This window comes from Oncorhynchus masou, unplaced genomic scaffold (genome assembly GCF_036934945.1).
Source record: "Oncorhynchus masou masou isolate Uvic2021 unplaced genomic scaffold, UVic_Omas_1.1 unplaced_scaffold_1248, whole genome shotgun sequence".
In the NCBI taxonomy this organism is placed as follows: domain Eukaryota; kingdom Metazoa; phylum Chordata; class Actinopteri; order Salmoniformes; family Salmonidae; genus Oncorhynchus; species Oncorhynchus masou.
The window spans coordinates 43,455-68,888 of NW_027002299.1; the positions used below are offsets into that span (position 1 = coordinate 43,455).

Sequence of the window (25,434 nt, forward strand, 5' to 3'; positions counted from 1 at the left end):
GAATTTCAGTGTACTTCTTGAATTGAAATGGAATACTCCAAAACTGCAGAGCACTGATGTCAAAAGGTGTCCCTTGGTTTGAGAACTTGTAGTTTCAGAAACATCTAGATTCAGAAACTTCTAAAGCTTCAATTATAGCTTGAGCAAACAATGGAGTCATTGAGAATCCTTTCTTTTGACAATCAAATCTGCCATTTGACAGCTGCTAATTTCCACCCAGACAGCATGGATAGTGCCTGTCATAACATGGCGAGTGTCACTATCCCTGCAGTACCATCATGGGGGCATGATTCAGAGTGGGTCTGGGCACCAGAACACTTACCATTCCAGACTTCCAATGGGACATTTTTGAATGGCGATCACATATCTAGTGTGAACCTGTGAGCTAGACAGGCCGAGAAAGAACGAGTGAGGGAATGAGAGAGAGAGAGACTGAAAATGAACACTGCATAGACACTGAAGTACTAGAGGACAGTGACATGCCACCGACTGGAGTCACTAGTGCTGCAAACTGTCACAGACGCTGATGGTGACGGTGGGCCATCTTTATTTAGCACCAGACCAGCCTGACTGTGGGTCTGCCCAGGAGATGGGCGGGGGGCTTCTGGCACGACAACCAATCACAAAAGTAGGTATGGAGTTCTTTGGATGCAAACTCAGCAATCTTTGTCCTCCAAACACGACGAGTTGAGTTTTTACCAAAAGTTCTATTTTGGTTTCATCTGACCATATGACATTCTCCCAATCTTCTTCTGGATCATCCAAATGCTCTCTAGCAAACTTCAGACGGGCCTGGACATGTACTGGCTTAAACAGGGGGACACGTCTGGCACTGCAGGATTTGAGTCCCTGGCGGCGTAGTGTGTTACTGATGGTAGGCTTTGTTACTTTGGTCCCAGCTCTCTGTAGGTCATTCACTAGGTCCCCCCGTGTGGTTCTGGGATTTTTGCTCACCGTTCTTGTGATCATTTTGACCCCACGGGGTGAGATCTTGCGTGGAGCCCCAGATCGAGGGAGATTATCAGTGGTCTTGTATGTCTTCGATTTCCTAATAATTGCTCCCACAGTTGATTTCTTCAAACCAAGCTGCGTACCTATTGCAGATTCAGTCTTCCCAGCCTGGTGCTGGTCTACAATTTTGTTTCTGGTGTCCTTTGACAGCTCTTTGGTCTTGGCCATAGTGGAGTTTGGAGTGTGACTGTTTGAGGTTGTGGACAGGTGTCTTTTATACTGATAACAAGTTCAAATAGGTGCCATTAATACAGGTAACAAGTGGAGGACAGAGGAACCTCTTAAAGAAGAAGTTACAGGTCTGTGAGAGCCAGAAATCTTGCTTGTTTGTAGGTGGCCAAATATGTATTTCCACCATAATTTGCAAATAAATTCATTAAAAATCCTACAATGTGATTTTCTGGATTTCCCCCCCTAATTTTGTCTGTCATAGTTGAAGTGGACCTATGATGAAAAAAACATTTAAGTGGGAAATCTTGCACAATTGGTGGATGACTAAATACTTTTTTGCCCCACTGTAACATCACCGGTGTCATAGAAATTGCACTTCCGTAAAAATGTAATACATTTAAAATCAGATATGTAACAGTTAAACTGCTCTTAAATGCTAATGTCTTTGCTACACAAAGTGATAGTGATAAACAGAAACGAGACCAACTTGTAAAAAATGAAGTACAAACTTTATTATTCTGTCTTTACAAAAGGCACAAGCCTCTTCTTTATCCACCCACAAGTTTCTTCTTAAAAAAAACTCTAAATATAATAGCTTCTCAACGACCGTGTGGACTGACTGTCCAACAAAACACAAGACAACAGATAAAGAGGAGCTGGGGAGGAGAGGAGGGCGTGAGTGACGGAGAAGGAAGACAGGATGAGAGTCTTGTGTTGACGACAGACAGACAAAGAGATGAGGGACAGACAGACATGGGACAGGGGTTGTATTCACTCGGGCACACCGTAGCAATGGAAAATTAAAACAACTTGTTTCTTATTGGGCAAGGTCAGGTAGTATCTCCCTGTTTCAGTCAATTTTCTTCCGTTTGGTGCCTAATGAATACACCCAGGGTATATGACCGGGTCAGACACAGGGAAAAGGGGAAATACACAGCTGTGTGGTTTTAGTCTCACAACCTATCAAGAGCTTCAGCCGAGGAGAGGCCCCCTTTCTGAAAAATAAGAGGAACCTTCTCCCATATATAGTACAGTAAGTGCTTTAGAACTGTAACCCCCCCCCATTCACTGACCCCTGCCCACCTCACAGGCAATCTGTTATGTATCTAACAGAGATATCGTATAGAAGATACACAAAACATCTATGAGACAGTGCTTGGCATCAGCAGAGAAAATGTTTGAACACAGGTACTGAAAAGGGCTACTACAGACATATCATAAAGCGTAACCAAACAAAAACAACAACATTTTGTTCAGCAATCAATAGGACTGGATCAGAGGACTGCCCCTACCGATCCAGATTATAAGGTTTATAGAGGGCACACCTCAACAATCACTGACCATTTCCAAATAATGGAACTCAACATGGCTAAGTTGGTTTTTTTCCTGGGTGAACACAGTGGTCGCGTTCCAGGCTGACTACATTACAGTAGCACTGCATGCAGCAACCTATGGCTGCGTGCCACCTCACTGACTTTCCAGTCGGGCATCAGTTGGCGGTGTCATTTTGTGGTAAGCTGATACAAAAACACCTATCCAGGCATTGTGAGGTTCTGGCATGCGACTGCAATGAAGTGGCCTTGAACGTGGCCAGTGTGAATCCACTGTAAATACCAAGAAGGAAGGATAGGAGGGAGATGTGTCTCATCTGACCAGCAGTAAAAGGACTCCCTCTACACTCAAAGGGAAGACATAAGGGACAATCAACAAATCAATACAATTTACCATCAAATCATTTTACATTAAAAACGATTCCTCTGCGATTGGCCGTATTGTGGCCAAAAATAACCGTTGCGTTTTGCTCTTGAAAAGTGCCAGTTAAAGATGCTAAAGGTACTGGTGGAATCTTCTGGAATGTCTAAAAACATTGCATCCACATCTCCTTTTGGAAACCGCAGCACATTAAAACAAAGCATAAGCCACCAAGTGTGTATTTATATTGGGAGGTTCTGGACATAAAGGTTTACAGTATCAATCCTATTGAACAGTGTTCAGGCTTTCTCTAGATAGGTGTGGCCGGCCTCTACCTCTTTCTCGCTCTGACTCCAGGGTTGAGTTAAGGCTGGCCTCACAGTGCCTACCCTGCACATTAGAATCTGTGTTATGGCAAACCGCTGCCCCTCTCTCTCTCCACACACCCCAGGCAGCGTGTTATCCTGGGTGCAATCCAGATGGGCATATTCTAAATCATTTCTGTAAGTATTGGAAGGATCTGACAATCTGCACAGAATCTGGGTCTCTCGAACCCACCATGACTGTACATGTGTGTCTGCATTCCCCCCTCACTCCACGGGATAGGAGAACCCCCAAAACAACAAGGTTTCAATCAGGTCAGCCTGGGAAAACTCAGGCTTTTGAAAAAGTGTCTGTGATCCCTGTAAAACCAAGTCATATCTGGGGCACAACAAAACCATCATAGACAGACTTTACAGAGAGAATGAAACACGCTGAAAAGCACAATAATAAAAACGGACCATAGCCAGGGATGCTAACTGGTCAGGGCACAAAGGAGCCAAAACATCTTGTTTTACACGGCGACACGCTAGAAATCTGTGGAAACCGCAAGAAAATGTGCCTGTTTTCAGAGTGGGGTTGTCACAATATCAACACTTAACTAATGACGTGATACCACGCCAAGTATCACGATGCCGAGTAGTATGGTGATGCCAGAGATACCTGACCCCCCCCAGGACGCGTGTTCCTATTAGTGGAAACAGAGTCAAATGCACAGTCACCCAATATCATAGGCAGTTAAGGATCTAAACTCACAAACATCAGAGACGTTTCCAAAATGCAAGGACAAATAATGGGAGGAGCGTTATCAGATCTGGGACCATTAATTGCACAGGGGGGTGTGTGTGTTCTCCTACGATATCAAACAGAGGCCTGTCCCAAATACAGGGCTTTCCTAACCCCGGACACAACCCACCTAATTACAGCGCGGAGCTAGATACACCAGCCTACCCTGTGTCCAACAGCAAAAACACACAAAGGGTTTTAAAACTCAAGACGTACCCATCGATGAGCTTATTCAACAAGCCAGATGCCAAAATGTCAGAAGCAACAGACGAAAGGGTGAATCGGTGTTACAGGTTTTCATCTGTACTACTAATTAGAGGAGAGTGTCGCCTATATAAATGTCTACTGGGAACCCAGCCCAGTAAAAAGTGTGATGGCACAAAAAGAGAAAGAGGGAACCGGAAGTGCACTCCTCCTCTTTCCATAGTAAGCTTAGCTTTGTCTCCTAACAGCACCACTGAAATGAACAGACCTCTAGCTGCGTCAATATGGGCCTTTTCTGTGTTGTCACGTTTCATTTCAATCCCTGTGATTTATCGACCAGAGCCACTGAGCAGAACACAAGATCAAAAAGAAAACCTGTAACGCAAACTCTTACAAATACTTTGTAAAGTACAACAGAAAAACAACAACATTTTCTCTTCCTAAGGAGCCAAAAGGTGTGTTGGAACTGATTCAGAATGTGTCTTTGAATGCTCACAGTGTCTCATCACTCAGGGGAGATTCCCCTGGGTAGAAATATGGTGAAGAGATACAGGAAGTAGAGGATTTCTTGTAGAAATGATCTCTAGTATGTGGGGTCACCTGGGACGGCTGTGTGCTGGTTGGGGTACACCTGTCCTGTCTAGGCGCGCTCTCCTGCTCGCTGGGCAGAAGTTGCTTATTTGGTTTTGGAGAAGGTGAGAAAGAGTCTCCATTGGACAACTGAGCCAAGGGACCAGGCTGGACCTGGGTGTGACACTTCCATCCTCAGGCAGCCCTCTGGAGGAGCTAGACCCAGAGAGGGAGTGGGTTGGATGGGTGTGACACTTCCATCCTCAGGCAGCCCTCTGGAGGAGCAAGACCCAGAGAGGGAGTGGGTTGGATGGGTGTGACACTTCCATCCTCAGGCAGCCCTCTGGAGGAGCTAGACCCAGAGAGGGAGTGGGTTGGATGGGTGTGACACTTCCATCCTCAGGCAGCCCTCTGGAGGAGCTAGACCCAGAGAGGGAGTGGGTTGGATGGGTGCTTCGTGACCAATGGGAAGGCTGCTGGCTGCTTGAGCTATGTGGAACTGTCAGGTCAACCCATCACCTTTCTACTGATGTTTTTTGTCCGGTTTGAGAAAAAGCAAGAAAGCAGAAAAGGGAGACAGAAAGAAGTGTGTTTGTGTAATTATCCAGTTACAGTAGACTATCCTAGTTCAGTGTGTGTGTGAGTCTGATCCGTCTATCCAACCTAATAAATGGCCATATAATCAGAGTATTGTGGGTGTTGTACAGGGCCCCCTCTCGTGGCCCCTGTGTTTGATGGGAGGCCTCAGGGCAGTGAGCAGTCCTCTGGCCACTCGCTGTCGGACGCCGTGTCGGACCCCGCTGTGTCTGTGAGGGCGCGTCCCTGGGTGACGATCACCGCCCGGCGCTGTTCCTCCTCCCCCACCCTCTCCTGGATGCTCTCAATGTGCTGGATGGCCTGGAGATGGAGAGAGGGAGAGACAGATATGGAGGGAAGCAGAGGGTGAGTGAAAAACAGCAGTGGCAGACGCAGTGACAACACCACCATCTGGTGTTCACATGTGGAAATGCACACTTTCCATATAACTACCAAGTGTTTTCCAAACTGACAGAAGAAAAATCTATCTGCAACATACCAAAGATAACAGTTGCATAAATTCAGAGAGCACAGTTTTTTCTCCCTGGGTTTGATACAACTAAAATTTCTCCACTAGTGTTCTTCTTTGGCTCACCTGCACAATGGTGTCCAGGTTCTGGCGAGACGTGGAGGCTGCGTTGATGACAGAGGCCGGGCCCATGGTTACCACGGTGACGTGATGGGGAGGTGGGGCTGGTGCGGGGGCTGGGACGATGACCGTGGGGTGGTGGGTGGGGGCGGGGGACGACCTGGGGGCCAGCACCTGGAGGGACAGGAGGATGAAGAGGTCACACAGATATACATTGTGCATGTTAGAGATTGACTACAGTAGTCAGACTACACAGAATTACAAATCCCCTTGCATCCCAAATAACTAGTGTATTCAGACCCCTTGACTTCTTCCACATTTCTGTTACGTTAAAGCCGTGTTCTAATATTGATTACACTGTTCGCCCACCCCTCACCAATCTACACATAATACCCCATAATGACAAAGAAAAAACACGTGCTTCAACAAAGCACTGAGTAAAGGGTCTGAATAGTTATGTAAATATAATATTTCAGTTGTTTATTTTGAATATATTTGCTAAAATGTCTAAAAACCTGTTTCGTTATGTCCTTATTGGATATTGTGTGTAGATTGATGAGTAAAATAAAACATTTGAATCCATTTTAGAATAAAGCTGTAACGTAACAAAATGTGGAAAAGGTCAAGGGGTCTGAATACTTTCTGAATGCACTGTATTCATGGGATCAAGATGAGTGTTTCTGCACATCTCCTTGCACAAACCGATCCCCGAAAACACACTGGTTGACACTCGCACTCAGTGAATTTTTAGAAAGAGCAAGACATTTGGTTCAGTCATCTTAAAACGCCACATGATGACTAACAGATTATATCCCAGCTTTATTATTTAATAATGTCACGCCCTGGTCTAAGTATTTTTGTGTTTTCTTCATTTATTTGGTCAGGCCAGGGTGTGGCATGGGTTTTTGTATATGGTGTGTTTTCTTCATTTATTTGGTCAGGCCAGGGTGTGGCATGGGTTTTTGTATATGGTGTGTTTTGTCTTGGGGTTATATGTACTGGGATTCTGTTTAGTGGGGTGTTCTAGATGATTCTGTTTAGTGGGGTGTTCTATGGCTGTCTGACGTGGTTCTCAATCAGAGGCAGGTGTTTATCGTTGTCTCTGATTGGGAACCATATTTAGGCAGCCATATTGTTTGGAGTGTTTCGTGGGTGATTGTCCTTATGTCCTTAGTGTCCTTTTGTCTGTCGTTTATTAGTTTGCACCAGTATTAGGCTGTTTCGGTTTTCGTTACGTTCATTGTTTTTGTAGTGTTTGTATTTTGATTCGTGTTTCTTCAGTTCATTAAACATGGATCGCAATCTACACGCCGTATTTTGGTCCGACTCTCCTTCACACATAGAAAACCGTAACAAATAACATGAAAATACACCAGCAGACTCTTCTTCCCAACACCCCTTTCCTGGGAGCATCTGCTGCCCTCTGGTGAACAACAATACAACTACCATAGACCTTACTATGTTCCTCTCACTACATATTCTCCAGCCTGAGCCCTAGTGACACTGTCATCATGCTGTTCCCTATTCAACCTGAGATGCCACCGTGAGGGAGGGAGAGACCGTCACCGCAGAGACGGGATTTCTAGGGCCATATAAAATGAACAAAATGCATCAGGGATTCGTATTCTCCTTCAACTTCCTGAAGAGGCAACAGCACAGGAACGCCCGTCTGTGTGCGCACGTTTGTCTATCACTTTGTGTAGCCGCTAGTGGTGATGCTAATGTCATGACAACAGTCTTCTGGTAGATATAAATGGTTCTCAAAAACCTTGGGAACCATAAAAAGTGGCCTATATCATGATTATTTGCATCAATCGAGGGGACATCTGTTTTGTAAACTCTGCCATCAAATGAGCGCTACAGAGACATTGATACCCAAACAACAGTCTCTAGCTGGTGTGCAGCTCAATTAAAGGGTAACTACACCCCAAAATCAACCTTTCTTTTTCCACACCTCAAAAGTTGTCTCCTGGTGTGGTCTAAGTATTATTGTGGACTTACAACATCCAGTTGTGTCGTTTTTCTATGAAAAATGTGTGATTTTGAAAGCAGAACAGAATCAGGAAAAAGCAATAACAACAAAAATATGGGACTAGAATGATTCCCGGGCTCTCAAGGATGTGACTGAAACGTAGTGATCTGTGCGCCAGTAATGGAGAGTCGACCGTAAACGTGTCAGAGCTGTTGACCGCGGTAAACCTTGAGCTCAGCTATATGTTACTCTCAGACGGGTGCTGTGTTGATGCATTTCCACTGTGGCGATTTAGAGTCTTCCTGACGCCTCTGGAGACAATAATGTATGTCACATCAGTAGTGTGTGTGTGTGATTGTACGCCTCTCAGTCTCTCTCTCTCTCACCTGTGGGCTGTGGGCTGGGGTGCTGGCTCTCTCCTGCTGCTCGGAGTGAGTTCCTAACACATGTTCAGGCTGAGTACCACCAACCACAACACAGCAGACCTGAGTGGTTAACAGAGGTAGGACTCAGACTGGGGACAATAACGCGGCCATTACTGAATATGCACCGTCATATCTATTATCTCTGCGCAACATTGCTAATGAGTATGGTCATTAAAGCCTTGGATTGGTCTTTATATACTGAACATAAATATAAACGCAACATGCAACAATTACAAAGACTTTATTGAGTATAAGGAAACCAGTCAAATGAGATAAATTAATTAGGCCCTAATTTATGGATTTCACATGATTGGGAATACAGATATAAATCTGTTGGGGGAAAAAAAGAAGGGTCGCGGATCAGAAAACCAGTCAGTATCTGGTGGGACCATTTGCCTCATGCAGCGTGACACATCTCCTTCACATAGAGTTGCTCAGGCAGTTGATTGTGGCCTATGGAATGTTGCCCCACTCCTCTACAATGGCTGTGTGAAGTTGCTGGACATTGGCGGGAATTGGAATACGCTGTCGTACACGTCCATCCAGAGCATCCCAAACATGCTCAATGGGTGACACATCTGGTGAGTATGCAGGCCATAGAAGAACTGGCACAGTTTCAGCTTCCAGGAATTGTGTACAGATCCTTGGGACATGTGTATTATCATGCTAAAACACGAGGTGCATTTTATAGGCCTTCCCAATGCTACTATGCATTGGTATTCAAATAGACTGAATTTGACAGCCTACCGGAGAGATGTTGGCGATGCAAGCACACTGATAAAGCCTGTCCATGTAGGCTACCAGTAGCATTAATCTCACCCTGTCCATGTAGACTACCAGTAGCATTAATCTCACCCTGTCCATGTAGACTACCAGTAGCATTAATCTCACCCTGTCCGTGTAGACTACCAGTAGCATTAATCTCACCCTGTCCGTGTAGACTACCAGTAGCATTAATCTCACCCTGTCCATGTAGACTACCAGTAGCATTAATCTCACCCTGTCCGTGTAGACTACCAGTAGCATTAATCTCACCCTGTCCATGTAGACTACCAGTAGCATTAATCTCACCCTGTCCGTGTAGACTACCAGTAGCATTAATCTCACCCTGTCCATGTAGGCTACCAGTAGCATTAATCTCACCCTGTCCGTGTAGGCTACCAGTAGCATTAATCTCACCCTGTCCGTGTAGGCTACCAGTAGCATAAATCTCACCCTATCCATGTAGACTACCAGTATAGCATTAATCTCATCCTGTCCATGTAGGCTACCAGTAGCATTAATCTCACCCTGTCCGTGTAGACTACCAGTAGCATTAATCTCACCCTATCCATGTAGACTACCAGTATAGCATTAATCTCATCCTGTCCATGTAGGCTACCAGTAGCATTAATCTCACCCTGTCCGTGTAGACTACCAGTAGCATTAATCTCACCCTGTCCATGTAGGCTACCAGTAGCATTAATCTCACCCTGTCCATGTAGACTACCAGTAGCATTAATGTCACCCTGTCGTGTAGACTACCAGTAGCATTAATCTCACCCTGTCCATGTAGACTACCAGTAGCATTAATCTCACCCTGTCCGTGTAGACTACCAGTAGCATTAATCTCACCCTGTCCATGTAGACTACCAGTAGCATTAATCTCACCCTGTCCATGTAGACTACCAGTAGCATTAATATCACCCTGTCCATGTAGACTACCAGTAGCATTAATCTCACCCTGTCCGTGTAGACTACCAGTAGCATTAATCTCACCCTGTCCGTGTAGACTACCAGTAGCATTAATCTCACCCTGTCCATGTAGACTACCAGTAGCATTAATCTCACCCTGTCCATGTAGACTACCAGTAGCATTAATCTCACCCTGTCCGTGTAGACTACCAGTAGCATTAATCTCACCCTGTCCATGTAGACTACCAGTAGCATTAATATCACCCTGTCCATGTAGACTACCAGTAGCATTAATCTCACCCTGTCCGTGTAGACTACCAGTAGCATTAATATCACCCTGTCCATGTAGACTACCAGTAGCATTAATATCACCCTGTCCATGTAGACTACCTGTTACGTGACTGCAGCAAGAAGCCAAGGTAAGTTGCTCGCTAGCATTAAACTTATCTTATAAAATACAATCAATCTTAACATAGTCACTAGCTAACTACACATGGTTGACGATATTACTAGTTTAACTAGCTTGTCCTGCGTTGCATATAATCGATGCGGTGCCTGTTAATTTATCATCGAATCACAGCCTACTTCACCAAAAGGGTGTTGATTTAACAAGCGCATTCGCGAAAAAAGCACTGTCGTTGCACCAATGTTACCTAACCATAAATATCAATGCCTTCCTTAAAATCAATACACAAGTATATATTTTTAAACCTGCATATTTAGTTAATATTGCCTGCTAACATGAATTTCATTTCAACTAGGGAAATTGTGTCACTTCTCTTGCGTTCCGTGCAAGCAGTAAGGGTATAAGCAACAGTTTGGGCCGCCTGGCTCGTTGCGAACTGTGTGAAGTCCATTTATTCCGAACAAAGACCATAATTAACTTGCCAGAATTGTAAATAATTATGACATAACATTGAAGATTGTTCAATGCAACAGCAATATTTAGCCTTAGGGATGCCAAATTAACATGAATTTCATTTTAACTCAGGAAATTGTAATACGGAACTGTTCCGTATTTCACTGAAAGAATAAACGTTTTGTTTTCGAAATGAAAGTTTCAAGGTTTTGACCATATTAAATGACCTAAGGCTCGTCTTTCTATGTGTTATTTATTATACACTGCTCAAAAAAATAAAGGGAACACTTAAACAACACAATGTAACTCCAAGTCAATCACACTTCTGTGAAATCAAACTGTCCACTTCGGAAGCAAAACTGATTGACAATAAATGTCACATGCTGTTGTGCAAATGGAATAGACAACAGGTAGAAATTATAGGCAATTAGCAAGACACCCCCAATAAAGGAGTGGTTCTGCAGGTGGTGAACACAGACCACTTCTCAGTTCCTATGCTTCCTGGCTGATGTTTTGGTCACTTTTGAATGCTGGCGGTGCTTTCACTCTAGTGGTAGCATGAGACAGAGTCTACAACCCACACAAGTGGCTCAGGTAGTGCAGCTCATCCAGGATGGCACATCAATGCGAGCTGTGGCAAGAAGGTTTGCTGTGTCTGTCAGCGTAGTGTCCAGAGAATGGAGGCGCTACCAGGAGACAGGCCAGTACATCAGGAGATGTGGAGGAAGCCGTAGGAAGGCAACAACCCAGCAGCAGGACCGCTACCTCTGCCTTTGTGCAAGGAGGAGTAGGAGGAGCACTGCCAGAGCCCTGCAAAATGAGATGAGATCCTCAGACCCCTTGTGAGACCATATGCTGGTGCGGTTGGCCCTGGGTTCCTCCTAATGCAAGACAATGCTAGACCTCATGTGGCTGGAGTGTGTCAGCAGTTCCTGCAAGAGGAAGGCATTGATGCTATGGACTGGCCCACCCGTTCAACAGACCTGAATCCAATTGAGCACATCTGGGACATCATGTCTCGCTCCATCCACCAACGCCACGTTGCACCACAGACTGTCCAGGAGTTGGCGGATGCTTTAGTCCAGGTCTGGGAGGAGATCCCTCAGGAGACCATCCGCCACCTCATCAGGAGCATGCCCAGGCGTTGTAGGGAGGTCATACAGGCACGCGGAGGCCACACACACTACTGAGCCTTATTTTGACTTGTTTTAAGAACATTACATCAAAGTTGGATCAGCCTGTAGTGTGGTTTTCCACTTTAATTTTGAGTGTGACTCCAAATCCAGACCTCCATGGGTTGATAAATTTGATTTCCATTGATCATTTTTTGTGTGATTTTGTTTTCAGCACATTCAACTATGTAAAGAAAAAAGTATTGAATAAGAATATTTCATGAATTCAGATCTAGGATGTGTTATTTTAGTGTTCCCTTTATTTTTTTGAGCAGTGTATATATACACAAATCGTCTGATTAATCAGTATCGGCTTTTTTGGTCCTCCAATATCGGTATCGGCGTTGAAAAATCATAGTCGGTTGACCTCTAGTTTTGTGTCATGTTTTTCAAGCGAGAAAGCAACAACAAAAAACTGTATCCTTTGTCATGGAACGCCAAGTTGAAGTCAATATGCTGTTGATCTCAACAAACTAGCCCAAACAAACTAGCCCAACACCCGCTGGGAAACTCTCACAAAAACGGATCAGAAATAAAAATCACTGGATAATTATATTGGAGCAGGAGAGTTTATAAATAGCCTATTTTCAGGGACTTTTTAATGACCAAATTGAGGAAATGACTGATTTTCAACTCAAGGTTTTCCAGTACTTGATTTTCTGAGCTCCAAATTCAAGTACTTCAATCACTTCAAACAAACACGCTGTGCAAACCCTGAATACGGAGGTTCCTGTCAATGACTTGTGATGGTGCGTCTCTGTTCCTACCTCCTCCTGTCTCAAATGCTCCTCCAGCATCATGCGGACAGAGCGCTCCTTGTCCAGCTGCTGTCTCAGCTCCACCATCTCCCTCCGCAGGTCATCCGTCTTGTCCTCCTCCAAAATGTCTGGGGAACCGATCCCCTCATCCTTCTCCTCCGCCCCGCGCCTCCTCTTTGGGGAGGAGCCGCTGAACTCCTGTTGGAGCAAGAGAGGGAGCGGAGGGAGGGAGAGTAAGTCATGGAGGACTAAGATATGGTTGATTTGGACTACGACGGGTGATTCCTTCCATTGTAGTGTGTTTGATGAACAGTCTATGAACTAAGGAATGGACACAGGAAAGTAAACTGAATTTTAAGTGCTGAGAATAGTAGAACATTTCTCATCTACTGAGGCCAGATTACTATTGTTAAAAAACAAAGTAATGATTCTGAGCACAGTAGTGTGTCTAGAGAGCCACATGCTGGTAGGAACAACTGCGTATCTAAACTTAATGGGGGGGTGCACACTAGTGACACCAAATGATGACGGTGTCTCACCTGAATGAAGCGTTTGAGCTGGCTGTTCTGTTGCAGTAGCCGTGTCTTCTCCTGCTCCAGAGCGAAGATGTACTCTGCTGTCTGCTGCAAGATGGCTGCCTGTAGAGTAGTGAACACTGTTATAACTACGACAAAATGTTACATAGCAGTAACAAGAGCCTCTTGGCTGGAGCTATAGCAGCAACAAGAGCCTCTTGACTGGTGCTGTAGCAGCAACAAACGCCTCTTGACTGGTGCTGTAGCAGCAACAAACGCCTCTTGACTGGTGCTGTAGCAGCAACTAGAGCCTCTTGACTGGTGCTGTAGCAGCAACTAGAGCCTCTTGACTGATGCTGTAGCAGCAACTAGAGCCTCTTGACTGGTGCTGTAGCAGCAACTAGAGCCTCTTGACTGGTGCTGTAGCAGCAACAAACTCCTCTTGACTGGTGCTGTAGCAGCAACAAGAACCTCTTGACTGGTGCTGTAGCAGCAACTAGAGCCTCTTGACTGGTGCTGTAGCAGCAACAAACTCCTCTTGACTGGTGCTGTAGCAGCAACAAGAACCTCTTGACTGGTGCTGTAGCAGCAACAAGAGCCTCTTGACTGGTGCTGTAGCAGCAACAAGAACCTCTTGACTGGTGCTGTAGCAGCAACAAGAACCTCTTGACTGGTGCTGTAGCAGCAACAAGAGCCTCTTGACTGGTGCTGTAGCAGCAACAAGAGCCTCTTGACTGGTGCTGTAGCAGCAACAAGAGCCTCTTGACTGGTGCTGTAGCAGCAACAAGAACCTCTTGACTGGTGCTGTAGCAGCAACAAGAACCTCTTGACTGGTGCTGTAGCAGCAACAAGAGCCTCTTGACTGGTGCTGTAGCAGCAACAAGAGCCTCTTGACTGGTGCTGTAGAAGCAACAAGAACCTCTTGACTGGTGCTGTAGCAGCAACAAGAGCCTGTACAACTTCAAAGGGAAGACTTGTCTATCAACGTATCAGTAGGTGTTACAGGTCTGCTTGAAAGTTAGTGAACCCCTTGTTCTATTACAGATGTGTTTAGTTTTGACCATCAAATCTTCATGTAATCAGAACCAGTCTTTTTGATCTGACATAATAGGTTTATATTTACCAATACCATATGTTGGTGTAGAGGGAATTATGCTTGTAGTAGAAAAACAACATTAAAAAGGAATTAGTGCAGGTGCAAAAATAAGTGAACCACAAGTTGCATTGGTTAAATCAAGTAGGTATGTAGAATCAGGTGGGTAAAACAATGTGGTACCAATTGACCCAATCAAAGGAGAGATCGTTAGGAAAGAGTTTGGGCGGGACTCTGACAAATAGAGATAAGAAACCTGGTCAGTTTGGTGTTACCCAACCAGGTGAAGGCAGAGCACGCCATGCTGAGAGGAAAGGAGATCTCAGAGGACATCAGGACGTGGGTATTGAGAGCACATCAGTCGGGGGAAGGTTATAAAATCATCTCAAAAAGATGTGAGCTCCATCAGTCCACTGTTTACAAATGGAGAGCATTTAACATGACAGCAACTCGGCCTTGAAGGACACCCTTCCAAAATATCCCCAAGAGACACAAGAACAATAATAAATCTGGTAAAAACCAACCCAAATATAACATCTAGAGATTTGCAGACCTCCCTTGCTGCATCTCAGGTAAATGTGCCTGCTTCAACAATAAGAAGAACACTGAATCCAAATGCCATTCATGGGAGGGTTGCTAGGAAGAAGCCCCTGCTGTCAAAAAAGAACCAAACTGCCCGTCTTAACTTTGCCAGAGACCACCTGGACAAACCTGAAGGTTTCTGGAAATCTATTCTCTGGACCGATGAGTCTAAAATTGACCGTTTTGGTCACAATCAACACTGCTATGTTTGGCGAAAACCCAACACGGTCTACCACCAAAATAACCTTATCCCAACGTCAAGCATGGTGATGGGAATGTCAAGATCTGGGGCTGCTTTTACTCCTCTGAACCGTGACACATCACTAAGGGAACCATGAATTCTGAGGTAAACCAGGAGATTCTTGAACAGAACGTCATGCCATCAGTCAAGGAGCTAAAAGCTGGGCTGAAAGTGGGTTTTCCAACAAGACAAAGATCCAAAGCATTAAAGCAAATCTACCAAATAATAGCTCAGGGGAAAGAAGATTTGTGTTTTGGATTAGCCAAGTCCTGACCTAAATCCAACCGAGATGCTGTGGCAGGACCTGAAGCGGGCAGGTCATGCCAGACACCCCTCAAACCTCACTCAATTGGCTGAGTTCTGTAAGAAGGAGTGGGCAAAAATCCCTCAAAACAGACGTCAGAGACTGATCACTGGCTATAGGAGACAGTTACTCCAAGTTATCGCTGCTAATAACTATTGACTGAAGGGGCTCACATATTTGAGCACACAAATCTGAGTTTCTGTTAAATAAACCACTTTTGTTAAATAAACAATGAAAAAATATATTTTTTGTTTGTTTCTGTCATTTACCTGGAATGTCTGTATTACGAAATGGGGTTAATATGTTTATTTTCATATTTTATAGCAAAATAAATAACCAGCCTGTAAGGTTCACATTCTTTCAAGCAGCACTGTACATATCTAGAATCATATGTACTGGGAGTTGAACAGACATAGCAATATCCCCATCTGTCTGGCTGATCTCTATAGACTGTAACCTACTGTCCCACTATCCCTGTCTGATCTCTCTAGACGAACCTACTAACCCAATCTCCCAGCCTGTCTGGCTGATCTCTATAGACTGTAACCTACTGTCTCACTATCCCTGTCTGATCTCTCTAGACGAACCTACTAACCCAATCTCCCTGTCTGGCTGGCTGATCTCTATAGACTGTAACCTACTGTCCCACTATCCCTGTCTGATCTCTCTAGACGAACCTACTAACCCAATATCCCTGTCTGGCTGGCTGATCTCTATAGACTGTAACCTACTGTCCCACTATCCCTGTCTGATCTCTCTAGACGAACCTACTAACCCAATATCCCCATCTGTCTGGCTGATCTCTATAGACTGTAACCTACTGTCCCACTATCCCTGTCTGATCTCTCTAGACGAGCCTACTAACCCAATCTTCCAGTCTGTCTGATCTCTATAGACTGTAACCTACTGTCCCACTACCCCTGTCTGATCTCTCTAGACGAACCTACTAACCCAATATCCCCATCTGTCTGACTGATCTCTATAGACTGTAACCTACTGTCCCACTATCCCTGTCTGATCTCTCTAGACGAGCCTACTAACCCAATCTTCCAGTCTGTCTGATCTCTATAGACTGTAACCTACTGTCCCACTACCCCTGTCTGATCTCTCTAGACGAACCTACTAACCCAATATCCCCATCTGTCTGACTGATCTCTATAGACTGTAACCTACTGTCCCACTACCCCTGTCTGATCTCTCTAGACGAACCTACTAACCCAATATCCCCATCTGTCTGACTGATCTCTATAGACTGTAACCTACTGTCCCACTACCCCTGTCTGATCTCTCTAGACGAACCTACTAACCCAATCTCCCAGCCTGTCTGGCTGATCTCTATAGACTGTAACCTACTGTCTCACTATCCCTGTCTGATCTCTCTAGACGAACCTACTAACCCAATCTCCCCATCTGTCTGACTGATCTCTATAGACTGTAACCTACTGTCTCACTATCCCTGTCTGATCTCTCTAGACGAACCTACTAACCCAATCTCCCAGTCTGTCTGATCTCTATAACTTTAACCTACTGTCTCACTATCCCGGGCTGATCTCTCTAGACGAGCCCACTAACCCAATATCCAATCTCCCTGTCTGTCTGACTGATCTCTCTAGACTGGAACCTAGTATCTTAATCTCCCTGTCTGTCTGACTGATCTCTCTAGACTGGAACCTAGTATCTTAATCTCCCTGTCTGTCTGACTGATCTCTCTAGACTGGAACCTAGTATCTTAATCTCCCTGTCTGTTTGACTGATCTCTCTAGACTGGAACCTAGTATCTTAATCTCCCTGTCTGTTTGACTGATCTCTCTAGACTGGAACCTAGTATCTTAATCTCCCTGTCTGTTTGACTGATCTCTCTAGACTGGAACCTAGTATCTTAATCTCCCTGTCTGTCTGACTGATCTCTCTAGACTGGAACCTAGTATCTTAATCTCCCTGTCTGTCTGACTGATCTCTCTAGACTGGAACCTAGTATCTTAATCTCCCTGTCTGTCTGACTGATCTCTCTAGACTGGAACCTAGTATCTTAATCTCCCTGTCTGTTTGACTGATCTCTCTAGACTGGAACCTAGTATCTTAATCTCCCTGTCTGTTTGACTGATCTCTCTAGACCAGGTATTCCCAAACTGGGATACGCCAAATCAAAATGTGATTCACATGTATAAAAATGTTGACCAATTTTTCCCCCACATTTTCAAACAGCCCATTTTCCACCGGGGCTGTACATTTAGCTGAGGTTCTCTCTCTCGTCTGAGTAGCCTCACTTCACTGCAAAAAATCTAATTAAGCCATCAGTGAAATAACAACACAATGTCAAAGACAGGTAGCCTAGTCAAATAATTAACATCCAATCACATTAACCGTTACTCTCTCGCGGGAATTAAACTAACGGTACGCATGTTGCCAAAAGTAGCTGCTGCTCATTCCGTTTGCTCGAAACAGATAAATGGTTTAAAAAAAGTAAGGCCTGCGTCCATAGAGACACATACCAGCTCTACTGGTAGTACTGCTACTACCAGCAGTACTACACCTGCACCTGTCGACGACAAGTTGTTCTGCTTCCACGAGCACATCCAATGCTAGCATCAGTCATTCTACATTTGTTGTAGCCCAGCTAGCATGGACACTGACAGTTGTGAATCTGATGCAGAAGAAAAGCTACGGACTCCTTACCCGGGAAAGCACCGAACAACAGACAGGGACATTGGACCATCGAACTACATTGATTTGGGGTTCACTTAAATTGGGAGTAGTGCCTTTCCTCAGCCACAGTGTGTTATATGTGATAAAGTATCTCACAACTCGATGAAACCTTCAATCTTGCGCAGACATTTAGAAACAAAACATGTCAATTTGAAAAATAAGCCACAGGAGTTTGAGCTACAATAGACAACTTTTGAGTTGTAAGACATGTATAAAAGCAACTGATACCATTAATAAGAAGGGCTAGAAGCATCTTATATGGTGAGCTACCGAGTGGCTGGGACAGGCAAGCCCCAGACTATTGTAGAGGACTGAATTCTTCCTGCTGCCGCGGATATGGCTGGGACAATGCTGGGGGAAAAGGCCAACAAACCAGACACTGACTTCATCAAACAACACTGTTTCACGATGCATCAGTGACATGGCAGATGTTTTGAAACAATCACTGCTTCGCATACACGTCAGTGAATTCTATGCGTTACATCTGGATGAGTCAACAGATGTGGCGGGCCTGGCACAGCTCCTGGTCTGTTACATTTATGGGGAGTTAATTAAGGAAGACATCCTCTTCTGCAAACCACTGGAAACCAGGACAACAGGAGAGGATATGTTTAAAATACTAAACAGCTTTGTGACATCTAATGGACTTTGGTGGTTAAGATGTGTTGGTATCTGTACTGATGGAGCAAAAGCCATGACAGTGAGACATAGTGGAGTGATAACACACGTGCAAGCAATTGCTCCCGACGCCACTTGGGTCACTGCAGCATCCACCGAGAGGGATTCTTCAAGAACACCCTTCTCATTAACCTGCGGTGAGTTATTCACAATTTCCGATGAACAAAACATATTTTATATGTAAGATGGCTAAATAAAGAGCAAAATGATTGATTATTATTATATTATTATTTGTGCCCTGGTCCTATAAGAGTTATTTGCTACTTCCCACGAGCCGGGTTGTGACAGAAACCCACACTCATTCTTATGTTTAATAAACGCATTGTATAGTGTGCGTGGCAGGCTTATTACAATGATGGAAGAAAAAAGACACTTGAGAGTGTGCTGAACCTGGTGCTAAACAGCTAGAGGTTGACTGTTTGAAGGAGTAGAACCACTGTTCTAGACTTTAACCTACTAACTCAATATCCCTGTCTGTCTGATCTCTCTAGACTAACCTACTAACTCAATCTCCCTGTCTGTCTGATCTCTCTAGACTAACCTACTAACCCAATATCCCTGTCTGTCTGATCTCTCTAGACTAACCTACTAACCCAATATCTCTGTCTGATCTCTCTAGACTAACCTACTAACCCAATATCCCTGTCTGATCTCTCTAGACTAACCTACTAACCCAATATCCCTGTCTGTCTGATCTCTCTAGACTAACCTACTAACCCAATATCTCTGTCTGATCTCTCTAGACTAACCTACTAACCCAATATCCCTATCTGTCTGATCTCTCTAGACTAACCTACTAACTCAATCTCCCTGTCTGTCTGATCTCTCTAGACTAACCTACTAACCCAATATCCCTGTCTGTCTGATCTCTCTAGACTAACCTACTAACTCAATCTCCCTGTCTGTCTGATCTCTCTAGACTAACCTACTAACCCAATATCCCTGTCTGTCTGATCTCTCTAGACTAACCTACTAACCCAATATCCCTGTCTGTCTGATCTCTCTAGACTAACCTACTAACTCAATCTCCCTGTCTGTCTGATCTCTCTAGACTAACCTACTAACCCAATATCTCTGTCTGATCTTTCTAGACTAACCAACTAACTCAATCTCCCTGTCTGTCTGATCTCTCTAGACTAACCTACTAACCCAATATCCCCGTCTGTCTGATCTCTCTAGACTAACCTACTAACCCAATCTCCATGTCTGTATGATCTCGCTCTCCAACTCCCTCCTATCTGACCTTGCTCAATGTTCCCCCTCGCTGACCACAATGTGTGGTGGACTTTTCTGCCTTTATTGTGTCCTCTTATAATTTCATTAATGCATGTTGTAGTTTGTTACGCGGTTTTAATTTGTTATTGTCTAATAAACAAGTCAAAGTCTGACCTACCTTGCTGAGTTTCTCTCCCTTCCTTTCCTCCCTCGGACCCACCTTGCTGAGTTTCTCTCCCTCGCTGTGGGGAATGAGCGTCTTGAGCGATTGGAAGCCGGAGTTGATGCTCTGCATGCGCCGCCGCTCGTTGCTGTTGGCGATCTCCCGGCGGATCCGCCGCTCCTGGTCGCGCGCCGTCTCGGGGGTCAGAGGAATGTTCGCCAGGCTGGGGGGGAGGAAGAGGTCATAAGGTTACACAATAGGGGTCAAAGGTCCACAGAGTAGATATCAAGCGAGATCTTCAAGTTGACCTCTATTGGTCAGTTTTGAATGGAGTATAAACTCAAAACATGAATGAACCTACTGTGAGCAACAGTGCAGCTATGTATGAACTATCAAAACAGAACCATTGTGATGGTCAATTTCGATGCTAAAAATACAGTAACAACCATGTCATGTGCCATGCTTCCTACTACCAAGCTGACTGTGCCCTGGGAAAACAGCATGAAAGTGCAGAACAGGCTTTGATGCTGTTTTCTTATAACACCCCAGCAGACACTTCACGTGGCCCACTACACAATGCTGACTTTCCTGCTAGAACCCCTGGCCAAACCCCATTGTTTCAGACCTCTGAACCCACGGAACACAGCCTGTGAGAATTCCAACCATAAAAGCGTTTGTCATCCTGATTTGTTCAGCATGGCTCCCACACAGATTCCATTTGGGATGGGAAATGTCTAATTGAACTTCCACATCCTCTGTATCTAATGGGAGTATCACTGGGAAGCTTTCTAGTAGCAAGGCTCTTATCAGTGCTGCCTCAGAGCAAACACAGGGAACAATTGTGCAGACACAGATGGGGAGAGAGACCGTGTCTGCTGTTTCCTTACAACCCAGAAACCAGCCAGCAAACACAGCCTCTGCCAAATCACGACTGGGTGGTAGCGAATAGCGAACCCAGTCACAAATACAACCACCATAGCATGACAGACCAGGAACAGTATATTAGATGAGTTGCTTTAAACAGGGTCCCCAAATTATAGCAACATTAACATAATAAACATGTAGTATTATGATAATAAATACACATTTGTAAGTGAGAAATCATGTTTGACAATGTATTATGGCCAAATGTGCACATAAATGACTAGAATTGAGTGTTGCTTGGACAATTTTATGCAAAATCCTACAATCGGATTTTTACACAATTCGAAAATAGAACTACATGTCCCAGACCACGTGCGCAGACCACACTTTATCCTTCATCTCCGCCTCCCTGTCTACTAAAGGTTGCAAATGCATCGACTGGCCTTCCACTATACACACACCCCCTAATTAAAAAGACCACTACTAATTCCTCAATCGGTTGCGGAATGCCTCGCGGCGTCACAATCAATTTCATACGGTCCTATCTGTTTTAGAATGCATCGCGCCGCCACACTGCTGCGTTCAAAACCACTCATCGAGTCCTCCGCCATTACAACAATGCGACTGCTTCCTCTACATGCGGCGGCATTGCTGAGCTGCGGGAGAAAAGACGCAGTGCATACGGTACTAGAGTGCACCAAAATGTGGCCAAGAATACCAGCGAAACAGTGATTTCGTTGCACAAATGCGATTACTTAAACTTTCACCGCGAATTTTACATAAATTATCCGGAAATGTGAAGTTACTGGAGGGAAGACTACGACAGATCCCTCACCACTTTAGTACAAGCATGGCCGCACTGCCCACAATAACTTCAGCGCGCTCCCCAACGAACGGAGCAAACAGTACCCCTAGGACGTGAACGAAACATTCATAACAAAGGTGCGACACCTTTGTTATACATGTACTACCTCTCTTGCTCATATGTAAATTAGTATACTTATCCAAAACATAACCGTTGGGATAATATCAAAATAGCCAGGGATCTCTCGTAACAGAGCAGCGGCGTGGTGTGCATGTAACCACGTGGGGTATGTTTGTTAGCTACTAAATGTCTAGATTTCGCTAAAGTAACGGTAAAATTAAGTTACATGTGAATGTACTGAATCGTCTTCTACCTAATATGAGTACTTAATCGATATTCAATAAAGGTAATTGTCTCGCTCTTTGACAGTGGGTCGTGTACAGTACACAATAACATACAGATCAAATCAAGCATGTTTCCACGCCACAGTCGCTAAATGCGCACCACCAGCAGAGATAAACAAATTGTTATCGTATACAATAAGGCGAAATAGTAAAAGTGCACACACACCTACAAAGACCCCCAATCACTTCCTTCTCCGTTTTCCTAAAATGTTGCAAGGAAGGCACCTTCTGTGCTGGTACCATGAAATACTCCATGCTTTCCTCTCCAGTTGTGTGTCCCCCGGTTCAAATGAATTAACGCACAAAATATGTTCCAGTTTCAGGTGCAAATTCCCTTGCTCATAAATCTAGAATAATTTCATAATTCGGAAAATTCCTTATGTAGTAGCAGAGCAGTCGGAGTTCTAAACGTTACTCCACTTCCAGCTGATAGGGTTCCCTCGTTGTGTGGCGCTCTCAATCTCTCTCTTTTCCTTCTGCATGTACGTGTATGTGTGTAGTTGCAGCTGATCGGATGTCTTTCAAGGCGGGAAACAGCTGGTAGGAATCACACAGCACCACCAAAAGCCTCCTTCCGCGGACAGAGGGACTGCATCATGTAAACAAAGGATTATTTAAATCTTCACTTGAGGGGGCGAGGCACGAGTCTGGTTGATTAAATGATAGCCACAAATGTAGAATTGTTTCCATTGAGTGATACCGATCACTGATGCTATATCTCGAATCCTAGTAGCCTAATCTACAGTTATTATGACATTATCTATTTTACGAGGATTTTCCACGTAAATTAGGAAAACATTTTTTTTTGCATGCGTCACTTAGTTATTTTAAATCTACGATGTTTTTCGAAATGTTAACGATAGAGCTGGAGGAAACCAGTCTGTTGTAGGGGCACTGGTCTCCTCTCACTATGAAGCGAACAAGCGGGATCAGCTGACGAGTTGGCAGGGCTCACAAAAACAGCAACAAACTGAGGGGGGCTCGAGTGGGGAGAGGAGCGAAGGGAAACAGCGCCGAGAGAAAGAGGCTGACTTTGAACAGCTGAATGTGTTCACCATTTTGGATGTAGGAGAGGAGAGTTACCTAATCGCCACTCCTGCCTTGGTGGTGCGTGCTGTGCGAGCAGAACAGAACTCGAGCCACAAAATGGGAGCAGTACTCTTGCACCCGGAAATGTGTGTAATATAAGCGTGTGTAGCAATGTTACAATGTTGGTCAATTTCACGGCTGATCATTCGCTGCTGCAACAATTGTTACACTTGCTGCTGTTGCGGTGTACAATGTTGCATGCAAGGCTATTACGGCGTTATAGTATAGCGCCATCTTTCTCCCCAAACTGCAAGTTTAGCACAGGATAATTTAGCTACTTATTGACACGCCCCAGCTATTGCTTTTCCAATGCTATTAGCGATTAATAGTTTTTACATGACATCATAGATAGGCTGGACCTAGAGTCATTGACAAAACAAATGAACGCCTGCAGTCAGCTGGTTTTGCTTCTAGGCTAAAGGAGCTCACTGTGTGGTCAGGTTAGATCCTGCCATGGAAAAGGAAGACCTGGCGCATGTTCTGTAGCGTGATGCACCATGCAACATACACAGTATTGCAGATGACATTGACAATACACAACTATTTTCAGCTACTAAAGAGACATCATCGAGGGAGGCTATTCCACATTCCTATGTAACTTTAAGTGTGCCCATATGATCTGAATGGTCTGAATAACATACCTGTAATAAATGGAGGGCAGGAATGATTAGAGCATTTTGCATTATGTCAGAGAACATTGTTAGTTGCATAGCCCATACACATAATTATAAGCAAAGTAGCCTATTACATAACTAATATGGTGAACCATTAAGAGCCTAAACTCGTGCCTCCAGTCTCATTTCTGATTCTGCTCTTCACACCTGAATCTGAGCATTCCCAACAGGGTTTATTCAGTAGTCTACCAAGTCATAAAAAAATGAACAACTGGATTCGTTTTATAAAAACCTCTGCAACAAATCTAACATACTGTACATCGGTAAAGGTGGCAATGAATCTGTTACTACATATTTTTGCACCAGTCATCATTGCTCATAGGGCTACACTTCTCCTCCAGTACACTGGTAACACACACACACAGGCCCCGGAGGACAGCCAGGGACACTGGCATAATACCACCTAAAGGACGAAGGCAACACAGTTGAACAGGAATATAATGAATTAGTAAAGTGTCATGTTCATACCCTTCAGTCTAACATGAACGTAATATGTGTGTGAACATGTTGCTTGGGGGCTATTGTTACAGTGGGGCAAAAAAGTATTTAGTCAGCCACCAATTGTGCAAGTTCTCCCACTTAAAAAGATGAGAGAGGCCTGTAATTTTCATCATAGGTACACTTCAACTATGACAGACAAAATGAGGAAATCCAGAAAATCACACTGTAGGATTTTTAATGAATTTATTTGCAAATTATGGTGGAAAATAAGTATTTGTATATGTTATATATAAATATATATATATGTTATACTGTAGATGGTATAATGTTATCTGTTACAAGTATTTTATGTATATTTACTTTAAAGTTTCTAATATAACAGGTTCACGCAAGCTGATTTGTGCACATAGGTCTACACTTAAAGGCTATACAGTCAAGTAATGTTGTCGACCTGCCATTATGTTTAGAGTTATGTGATAACTGTCTGTCTGGTGGCTGTGGTGCTACACATGACTTACCCTTCACCTTAAATAACCTGTTTGCATGGCTGTTTTCATCAATAGTAATTATTTACACATTAATATAGGCTATGTTTATTTGTGTACTTTAGTGTGAGTGTATTTGCCCATGAATGTAACATTTTTGCATGTACCACTAGGTACCAGCCACTATAGGTCCAAAGAGTTCTGTACACAACATAGGTGTTGCATAACTTCCTCGTTACTTAACGTATGCCCCAGACATATTAACCCATATTTTCCCAGAGACAGACATATTCACCCAATATCATGCACAATTTACATGTTGGACATGATCATTAGTCCTCGTCTTGGGAGAGCTAGACAAATGTGCAACCCAGCACTAAAACACCAGACACAAC

At 44.2% G+C, this 25,434-nt stretch overlaps 1 protein-coding gene across 3 annotated transcripts; it reads right to left on the bottom strand.

The window, feature by feature from the left end:
• Positions 1 to 1,669: 1,669 nt before the first annotated feature.
• On the bottom strand, positions 1,670 to 22,945 carry LOC135530075 (transcription factor AP-4-like). Of its 3 annotated transcripts, none has more exons than XM_064958463.1 (7): positions 22,517 to 22,945; positions 20,335 to 20,500; positions 13,320 to 13,418; positions 12,790 to 12,978; positions 8,279 to 8,377; positions 5,927 to 6,094; positions 1,670 to 5,652 (listed from the first exon to the last, which is right to left on the bottom strand). In XM_064958463.1, the coding sequence occupies exons 1-7, from the start codon at positions 22,603 to 22,605 to the stop codon at positions 5,500 to 5,502; spliced, it is 963 nt and encodes a 320-aa protein (XP_064814535.1). In that variant the 5' UTR covers positions 22,606 to 22,945; the 3' UTR covers positions 1,670 to 5,499. The 3 variants fall into 3 exon arrangements, with proteins under 3 accessions (XP_064814535.1, XP_064814534.1, XP_064814536.1); XM_064958462.1 differs by having other exon boundaries at positions 20,293 to 20,500; positions 22,517 to 22,944; XM_064958464.1 differs by lacking the exon at positions 8,279 to 8,377 and having other exon boundaries at positions 20,293 to 20,500.
• Between the last annotated feature and the right edge of the window lie 2,489 nt (positions 22,946 to 25,434).